At 41.7% G+C, this 10,700-nt stretch overlaps 1 protein-coding gene across 1 annotated transcript; it reads right to left on the reverse strand.

Annotated features, from left to right (window-relative positions):
* On the reverse strand, window positions 1-1,221 carry LOC133904496 (protein FAR1-RELATED SEQUENCE 5-like). The gene has a single exon (XM_062346004.1). It carries the CDS (start codon window positions 1,219-1,221, stop codon window positions 1-3), a length of 1,221 nt encoding a protein of 406 aa, XP_062201988.1.
* Between the last annotated feature and the right edge of the window lie 9,479 nt (window positions 1,222-10,700).

Here is a 10,700-nt window from a genome sequence, read left to right on the forward strand (position 1 = left end):
TCACGTAGAATGTGTCTCATAAATCTTCATCTTTGTGATGCTGTATTTGCTTATGCAGCCATCTTTAGTTTTCTCAATGATATACCCCAAAGACTCTGTAAATTCCTCCCGAAACTTACTGAAGACTGCTTTTGTGTAGGTGCTTGCTGCCTGTTTTTCTATTAGCGATGCGGTTTTTGTAGTTGCCTTATTTAAGTAACCATCCATATCTGCTTTTGCTTCATCCTCATATCGATTTGCCATGCTCAAATCAAACTGATTAAGAAAAACTTCAAGTGTTGTTTTTGTATTGAAATACTTCTTGTAGAAATCATTCATGGTTTCTAATTTCTGTCTGGGGGATATGTCTGCAAAGAATGTATCCATCGGGTACAAAGGAACCCATTTTTCACGGATATTGTATATTGCTTGAAGCCATGAATTCTTTCTCAAGTCATAATTATCAATGATTGATGTCCAAGTTGTTTCGAACGTAGAGATAGTTTCAGACTCAAGAACACAGCTTTCAAGCTCATCTCGTAGGGTTGGATGTTCTGTGTATACATGGGTTAGTTTCTGCTTGGTTCTACTCAAAATATTCCACTTGCAGAAACGGTGACAGGAATCTGGAAAAACCTTTCCAACTGCAGCCTTCATGGCCCTGTTTTGGTCAGTGACTAATGAGCATGGTGCCTTCACTCCCATTGCAGCTAGCCATGTTTCAAACAGCCACACAAATGAGAACTCAGTCTCTTCCATAAGCAATGCAGATCCAAAAATAATAGGCTGCAGATGATGGTTTACTCCTGAGAAAGTAACAAAGGGCATCATATACTTGTTCTTCTTGCTCGTCGTGTCAAATGTGATAGCATCACCAAAATGCCTATAAGCTGCTTTGGCCCTAGCATCAACCCAGAAAACATTCACCACACAACCATTCTTGTCAACCTGTATGGCATGGAAGAAAGCAGGGTCATTGGCTTGCATATTCTTGAGATAATAAAGGAGGCCCTGCACGTCTCCTCCTTCCCCAAGAACATTCTGCCTAAGAAGTGCCATCCCATCAGGGCTCACCATAGCCACCTTCTCAGAGGCACCAAGAAAACATCTTGTGCGAGGATACCCCACCTTGCTACAAGTGCCAAGGTCATGGTTGTGAGCCTTCTCAAGCTTGGAGACAACCCAATGATCCAACTCCCTAACCACCTCCATCATAGCATTGCAACCTTCCCACATAGACATCCTCTCAGTCTCTCACGCTTCTTCATAGCCTCATCTGACGATGGCTGCTTCTTCTTGTAACTGCCTTCCCTCGAGCACACAGACCTCTTCATGACAAGAGCCTCCTCCGTACCCTTGGCGCGCCGACCTGCCAACATGGAACGGGAAGCCAAGGCGCCTGGCATACTCATTGTAGAAGGCCTTTGCAGCCTCATCAGAGTCAAACGTCATACCGACCACCGGTTCCTTGGAATCCTCCGCTGGAGCAAATTCTTGCATGACATCAGGCTCTACTGCACTCCAATTGTGACAGATGGCGTCCCTTCCACAATAGGATCTCCGAGAACCAGACCACCACTCGGGCCAGGCCGAGTGTTGGTGTCCAGGGACATGAGGCAACCGACATAATCGGCAATCAGCTCATCACCTTAACTCCTTGCACCCTCCATCAGTGTGTATTAAGATCTACCACAAGCATCCATCCAACGCACAGTTCATTGCGGCCATAACGAAAGACCGGTAAGGATACACCCTCCTCTATGTCACTAGGTATGAGGGGTTCAGTTAAACCCCCCAAATTTCAAATTTTTATGGAAAGAAAATTGACACCTTGAGCAAGTCCGATGGAGTCAACTGAGATTCGTACTGTGCGCTGAAGAAGAATCTAAGGGCGTGTTTGGATGCCCTGCTGAGCGTGTGCATGCACCGGCGGATGCAGAGCGGAGCGGTGTGCGCGTGTTTGGTTGGCACTCGTGACTGCACCCGCTCGTGCAGCTGCATCCGCCCAGCCAGGCTCGGGGAAACAACAGAATCGGCTGTTTCCGTCAGGCCTGGCTGGGGAGATAAAAAATATTGTGCGTATGATTTTTTTATTTAACTTTTGATTTTATTTAGAGGTCCAAAAATTCTAAATGTTTTCGTGAGCAAATTAAAGCTCACTAATAACCTATTTTAATTAGGTTGATCAAAAAGACTAAGTCAATATTTAATTAAAATTCTCCAAAAATCATAAAAAATTCACTAATATTCTTATCCGGTGATATACTAATTTATAAAAATATTTTCAATCCTAGGTTATTTGGTAAAAAAATGAGTTCCTTTATAATACAACATATACTCATGCAGACAAACAAACACAATCTCTTCTCAACCAGACTGAGCACATGCAGCCAACCAAACAGACTCTACTGCATCTCCCCAGCCTGTCTCAACTCAGCCTGTATGACTCATACGAGTCAGGCTGAGAGCATATGGGCAACCAAACAGATCCTAATCAAACCACGCAACAACCGAATCCTCGACTACCTGAATGGAGAGAGAAAGATTTAGATTTGATTTACTTATAGTCACATTAAAGAAAGGGAAAATCGAACTTTCAAAAACAAGAAAGGGACGATCTCCTGGAACAAAACGAGCTCCTTCCTATGGCAAGGGAATCCATCCAAGAAACCTAGGGTTACTTACCAACAGAAGAAAAGCCCCCACTCCACGCCAGTCTGGCAAAGGGGAGGAGGAGAGGGGAGCCGGGGTGCAACTCAGTTGCAAATGCACTAACTTTTAAATTATGCAAATTCATTAGAAACCATAGTTAAACGTTTTCAATTTTTTTTAAAAAAATATGATTTGCAGGTGATATTATGTTCTACATCAACGCAAAGTTTATAATTCAAGTCCGATCCCATTTGTGAGATAAAAAACGACAAATTTCACCCACGGTGACACTACATGACACAAATTGCCATGTAATGCTATTGTAGTCATTTTTATATTTCGTAAACAGGATTAAGTTTGCACCTAGAATTTTGTATGGATGTAGAACATAACCTTATCTATGGATGATAAAGTTTTTAGAATTTTAGAGAACATGCAAGTATGGTTTCCAGTAAATTCTCATAAATTTTCAAAAAAAAAAAGTGCATTTGCACCTAACATGCACCCAATGACCCAAATGACCTATTCTCACTCACTCACATACACGGAGGACTATGGCCCGGTAGCAGCACGGTTTCTATTGGATCAAAATTTAGGGAGCTCTGTGGCTCCGCAGTAGCACAGCTCCTTCTTCCTTGGAAATTGGCGGTGCTTCACATGCTAAAATGGAAGCGGTTCTAGGAGTACCCAAGATCCGATCGGCGGTAGCAAGTGATCGGGCCTGGGTCTCCCTTTCCACCTAAATCCACTAAGAGCATCACAAGTAATTCTCTTCTCAGACGAGAATCATTTCACGAAAGGATTTTCATTTCTTTCAGCGCTCCACCAATTTTTTTTTATAGTTTATGTTACGATGGAATTCTCAAGGCCATTCACTTTAGGATAAGATTCTCTCTTATTTCACCTCATGAATCCCTTCGAAGAGAAGCTGTTAGAGATGAAAGAAAATAAAGGGAATATGAACGGGAAGGGGAATCAAGAAGAGAACAAAATGAAAGAAATATGGTTGGGATACTCTAGTCTTATCTTATCTCTGAGATTGTTTGAGACCTAAACCACCGTGTTTTCTATATAAACAGCTTATAAGGCTCAATACAAATTATCTATAATTATCGCAATATATTCATCTTTTTACATGGTACATACAAGACTTGCCACGAAAGTGTATATAGCTAAAGCCATGTGTGCATGGGTACCTCGGGGCGAAGAGAGGATATGGCCATGCTTGGGCAACGAGACTTATTGTCAAAGTATATGGTAAATGATTTGTAAGGATTCAGTTGTTATTGTAAGGTATGATTAGTTTTTTTATATTATCTCTAAGATTATTTGAGATCTAAACCATCATGTCCTCTATGTAAACAGCTTACGAGGCTCAATACAAATCATCTATAATTATCGCAGTACCTTCATCTTTTAACATGGTACAAAGCTGGCGCCGCTCCTGAGCCGCCGCCTCCACAGCTTTCGCCGTGCCTCCTTTGGGAGATGATGTGATCTCCATGATCTCTCCCGGGGGCAGCGCAACCCATAGTTTAGTATTCATGTCGCCAATTCAAATATCGGCTACCACTAATTAGAGTTTTTCTTGATCATCTTCAGATTAAGTTTTTCTCTATTTTTTCCGATTATAGATTGGTTTGTGATGCCCTGCCGATCCGTTGATGTTCATCACCTTTGGATTTCACCGCCTCAGCTTTGACCTCTCTGGTGCCTCTTGTCCTCCGATGGTGTCATGGCTGGAGGCAACGCTCTCGTTGACATGACCCTCATCGGCGGCCTTCTGAGCGCACCGTCCGTCGTCGTCATCACATCGGATCATCGTTGTCGCTTGTCGTCCACAAGCACTAAGCCCATCACACCATCGAGAATGAGTCTGTCGTTGTATCACCCATCATGGTTGTAGCGCCGGCGCTCGTGGTCACGCCATCATCGCCGGGGTCACCACCTCTTCAAGCAGTGACTCTACCCCATGTTGCTCGTTCTCGTCATCACACTAGCTATCGCTCCGAGTTAGCGCCTTCCTCCAACACCTCCAGGCCGTTCTTGCCAGCCGAGGCCCTCGGATGGATCAACTTGACTTTGTGCATGTGTGTGCTCGTGTTGCTGCTTTAGGCATGCATCCTCCTCCACAGTTACGATCATGATCAACTTGCTCTCGGATACCTCAGCAACAAAAGGGCTATCATCATCTTGAGAAAATCGTCAACTTTTACTCCACTCTGAGCATCTGCGTTGCTCATGCTATGACTGTGAGTGGATGTTGGAGTATATGATAAAGATCTGGCAGTTATGGTAGGATATGATTAGTTTCTATCTTATCTTTGGGATTGCTTGAGATTCAAGCCACCATGTACTCTATGTAAACAGTCCACAAGGCTCAATACAGTTCATCCATAATTATTGCAGTATATTCATCTTTCTACACTTATGCTGTGTTTACGCTGATGTGAGCACACAGAAATCCTAGCAGATGAACACATGACTTCAGAAGGGATAAGGTGAAAACTCAATTATTAACGAGGATATAGAGGTCACTGAGAATTACTATTCATCCACAAATATAATGCGTAAAATTCAAACTTTGTAACTTTTGATCAACAATTAGACTAACTATATATTGTTGGTGTGATCTTTCTAATCGAAAGCCGAGTCCTAAGGGGGCTATGCCGCACCTACACGTCTTAATAGGAGGCAGAACCAATGAATTGGTTGCAGTCTCATTCCATGCAGCGCCAAATAAAAAGGGGAAGCCAGCATCTCACGAGACCAACATCCCTTTAAGGTTTAGCCTCACCCCAAATAGCTCAAAAACCTAACCGATCTAAGGCACGTTGACAACAAAGTGAAGGTTGTTGCTGCCACCACATCGACACCATCTTCATCGCCGGTCTCCACTACGCTTCACCAACTTGTTCTGATCCTTGTCGCTGCTCCTTCCTGACAGAACTACTAAGCCCTAATGGCTTCTTCTCCAAGTGACAATATGCCCATTGTATTCTGCATTAGCCTGGTGTTCATGTCCTAAGGCTAGCGATCATGGTAATTAGATGTCAATTAGACCTAACATATATGGGTTTAGTGATACAAAAGTGGTTTCACTAGTTTCATATTTCAATATATATTCTAATGGTTTTGATTTTATAATTATTAATAATATATTGTTAAAGAATTTATGGTCAAAGTATAACTTAGAAGATCATGCAAAGTCTAATCGCGTCTTATAAAAATGGACAGAGGGAGTATTGAATTAGAAGTGGTGCAATTTGTCATCTGGGTTTGCCACTCGTATGAGTGGGAATTTAGGATTTGGCACTCATTCTATTGAAACTAAGGATCTGCCACTGTTTCATTGAACATTTTGTTATTTATCACCTGCTTCTCTTGTGGCTTTCTAGGGCTTGTTTGCCACATTGAAAAAGACATTATTTTCATTGGTTGGACAACATATATGATTTTCATATCATTCATATCATCCATTGTAGGTCCCCTCGCATTGTCATCTTCAAATCTAAGAACTATTGCCCTTGCATCAATAACATTGCTTGCATCTCTTACAGCTAAGTATTTGGTGCTGAAGAAAATCTTTAGAACATGGCATCATTGAAATCAATAGCAAGATCATGTATGGAAAATTTAGGATTGCTACTCCATTCATCGTCATTTCAAGTTCTGTCACTTATTAACTAACATGCAGCCTAGGATCCACATACCAGTAAAACATAGAGCAACAAATCTTGGAGTGCATGGTGGTATTTGAACACTACCTACCACCCATCCCAAATGATGCCTAATTAACACAAAGGCCTAGTCAATATTTGGACTTATTGTCTGAATACTTATCTCCACGCTGAATGATGCCCAATGATGAGGATCTCCCAAGCTCCTCTTATTCCTCTACTACCGATGCTGCTTCTAGTGTGTGAGATTTTGTTTCTACACAAGCTGAAAATATTCCAAATGCATACTAGGTGTCTTGGACTTCTTTGATAGCTGCTTCTTGAACCATGTCTTGGACTTCTTCTTCTTCTCCGGACTGCCCTCAGGTTGCCTAGCTGGAGATGGTGGAGTGGGAAAAGGCCACACAGCTGGCTCATCTTGAGATTGAGGTTAGGGTAGGAAACTTGGTGCACTTGAACGTTGAGGTAGATTGCTCCTACATGGTTCCGTGTGCACCATGATGGCCCTATTCTTCTATTAGATCCTTTGAAGATGAGCTTCACCCAGTTTTTGGATCTCATCATTTGGGGGGACAGGTAAATCTGTATCCACAGCATTGACATGTATAAAATCCATGAAGACTACAACATAGCTAGAATGTATCGTGACCGTATGTAACACCTAGACCTCTGGATGCACCTAGCCTTTTGTAACCTTAATTTGGTAGCCACCTGATTTTATGACTAGCGAGTATGGCGTGGGCCTATCGAGAAGGTCTATAGTATCTGGCTCCATGGATAGAGAAGAGACATGTTGTTCGACCTCCCTAGAGGCTAGACTACTTCTGCGTCTAGCAATGGGGCTATTACCGGCTGGTGTACTAGGAATTACGATTCACTGTGATGCAAAACTTTGCATGAGGTCTTGATAAACGCTCTCCGTGATTGACTGGGTCAATGCTTACACATCGATTGCACCCGACCTCTTCCTCTTCTTATGCATCCCGACATGTTCAGGAAAGCCTAACTTCTAGCCCTAGGTGCTTAGGGTTTTCCAGAGCAGTGGAGAGCTCTTCATGTTCCCTGACCTCAGTGAATGAACCTTTAGAGGATTGGACTGCTATTTCTTTCACCTTTTTAGCGACTGCCTTGGTTTCGCTGGATTTGAAGGTAATTTCTCCACTATCTGACAGCTTACCCCTCGCTCATAAATATGATTGCGATCATCCTGGGAATTGCATCCAAGGATGGTCATGACCTTCGTTGGCTAACTTTTCATCCTTCACCCGTCATTTCTCCCGTTTCCCCACGTACCCACCTGTGCTCAGGTTGTGGTTCTGCTTGTTCTTTGTCCGAAGCTGTTTTTTTGTTGAACTCTCCGTTTGGAACGCCTCTGAGCTATTCAACCCAACAAAAGCTTCCCAATCCTCCCTTTTCATATATGGGTACTTGTTGAAGGGATCCAACTTTTTTACCATATACTCATTCACAAGCCTACTCTTGTGGCTTCTTCAAAGTTTGGCGATCATTTTCATAGCAGTTCTGTAACCCTTCACCTTCATATTCTCTGGGAACTCCAGAAACATATTGACGCCATTATTAAATAAGGCATTCTTTTGACCCACAATGAGGTCATCGAACTTTGGAAGGGTTAATGGCACCCTTTCCCGAGCATTAAGGCCTACGAGCTTCCGCAACCTCCGCATGACCTTCTTCTCCATAGGCATACCATCATCATAAATTTTTGTGATGGTAATCTTGTCCGTCAGCCACTTTTCTTGTGCCCTTGGCCTTCATACTGTTACTCCACTGGTACCTAGTTGCGCCAACATCTGACTGGGAGCTTGTCCTTTGTCAGAGGATCTCGATGAAAACTCATTGGCAAATATCTAATAGATGCAAATATACAGACACAATTGTATATGTATTAGTAACTATATTCACTTTTAGGATTTTTCCAATAAAATATGATATATTTCTTATCTAAGGCGAATGATCCTAGCTAACTAATTTCTATGTAGGCAAAGATAGATCCTAATCCTATTCGAGGATATGTGGCCTGAGTAGCTTTCTATGCTCTTGTACGGTTCTAGAGAAAATTTTGACAATATCTCCCCGCTGTTCTCCAAATACACGTCTTGATAACGAGCTAAGAGGGTGGTATCCGGAGAACAACAAGGAGATGACACCGAAATTCTCTCTAAAACCATACAAAAACACAGAAGCCTACTACTCGTGCCACATATCCTCGAACCATCCAATGTTCATGGGCAATTCAGAAGCATCTTCTTATAAATATGATAGTTGTCAAATCATATTTCTAATCAAATACTCCCGAACGGGAGACGTAGGTTACACAAATTGGATTCATTTTTAGGAATATAATTAACACAATTGCACCGGAAACATATCAAGATTTACACCTAATAGCATCATAATAGCAACCTAATTTCACTTTTAGGAATATAATAACACCATAAACATATCAAGATTCTACTCAAACTCTAGAATCTAGCAAATAGTAGTAAGAGGATGAGGAAAGGGATGAAAACCTTCAAAGGTCAAGGGGGATAATCCACATGTATCAAGATTTAGGAGGAGTAAAATCGTTGATTCCAACTCAAACCCTAGAATCCACCATAAATGAGCAAGAGGAGAAGGAAATGGGAGGCAAACCTTCAAAGGCTAAGGAACAATCCCAACTTCAAATCATCAAGATTTTGATTGGTCTTCAACAAGATCACCAAAATATCACCCCCTGTGCCTAGCAGCTGGTGGACACACATTGTCTAGTCGAGCTACTCAGCGCAGAAGTAAACCTAAAATTAGTCATTAGCAACGGGTAATAAGAAAACCTGTCACTATAAGTGAGATTAGTGACGGATGTCCTCATAACCCGTCACTAATGAGTGGCCCTGGCAGTGAGCCGTCCGAAGCTATATGTAGTGACGTGTACCTTCTCCATCCACCACTAATGACTATATCATTAGTGATGGGTTTTGAGGTAACTCGTCAGTATTATATTTAGTAATAGGTTATTTACTCATCATTACTAATAATTTCTTATTAGTGACGGATCTTGACTAGATCCTGGTCCGAAACACATATTAGTGACAGGTCATCACTGGACCCGTCACTAATAGTACATTAGTGACGTGTGCTATTCAGCCGTCACTAATGCTGTGTCAGTAAAGGTGGTTTCTTACTTAGTGTATGCAGAATGAATGTGAAACTCTTTATCTAGCTCTTTTACATTCAAAAGTTTGTATAATAAATTAAAAGTTTTGGGACATTACTCATTTCCGTGCAGGACTCATAAACTTTTATAACCATTTTTCAGATCAAACTTTGACATTGATTTTTCACTAGCATATAAGTAAGAAAACAATAATTATATATCGCCATAGAATGAATGTCTTCAATATAACCATCAAAACCAAGAAATTCTCTCTTGCCACTGTGAAAATTTATTTTGCTTCAGTTTAAACACCATGGGCGGATCCATGTTCTGCCGGGGGTGCATAGGACGAGGGATCCACTGCAGTTTCCCTCTTATAGCTCGTTTGTGCATATGTATGCCCTTGGAAGTACATTGCACCGGCACCAATGCGATGACATACATAGTGCCCTCTTGTCGTTTTTGTTCTAGATCGCTACCATGCAACACAATTTTGCCTTATCGCACTTCAGACGTAGCTTAGTATTTCGTTCGCTTTTAGGAATATAAATGATTCCTTTTTTCCTAAAATAATAGATGGAACTCAAGAGCTAATGAAAATAAGCATATTTGCTAATTGGTGCTATATTTTGGGTTATGTGAACTATATGTGGTAATTATTCCATTTCTAGAGACGGTTTATATACAGAACCATTTCTGAAAATGATCTTTTACACATGTGGTTCATATAAGAAATATCTATGGTAATCATCATATTTTCACAGACGGTTCATATAAGCATCCGTATATAAAAAATTGTTTTCACAAGTGGCCTGAAATTGTAAGAATTGCTCAGATGGTTTGTCACTTGAGTTGTCTGTGGAAAGTCATCCTAGATCACAACTACAAAAACTATTTTTAGGGACGGGTGGTAACATGAAATTTTCATATGAAGTTTGTGGTGGGAACACACTAGGGGTGCCCCGATCTTCACGGCAGTAGGTGGATGAGCCAAGGATAACTAGCTGCGAACATCAAGGGTAAATAGCTTTAACCTGCCAAGGTTGGATGCGACCAAGCAACGGGGAGAAACAATCCAAAGGCTCTTGGACTCCAACTCGATCTCCGAACGATCACAGAACCACAATTCGGGACTAATCCACACAAAAGGCCCAAAAGCCTGGAGCACAAATTAGGGGATCCCAGAGGGATCTCTCGCAAGCCCAAAAGAACTCACAAGAACAAAAGTGTAA

The sequence above is a fragment of the Phragmites australis genome, chromosome 22 (assembly GCF_958298935.1).
Source record: "Phragmites australis chromosome 22, lpPhrAust1.1, whole genome shotgun sequence".
Lineage (NCBI taxonomy): Eukaryota > Viridiplantae > Streptophyta > Magnoliopsida > Poales > Poaceae > Phragmites > Phragmites australis.

What these genes read in the sequence shown, in the direction of transcription:
- LOC133904496 (XM_062346004.1), bottom strand. Translation starts at nt 1,221, where the DNA reads ATGTCTATGTGGGAAGGTTGCAATGCTATGATGGAGGTGGTTAGGGAG.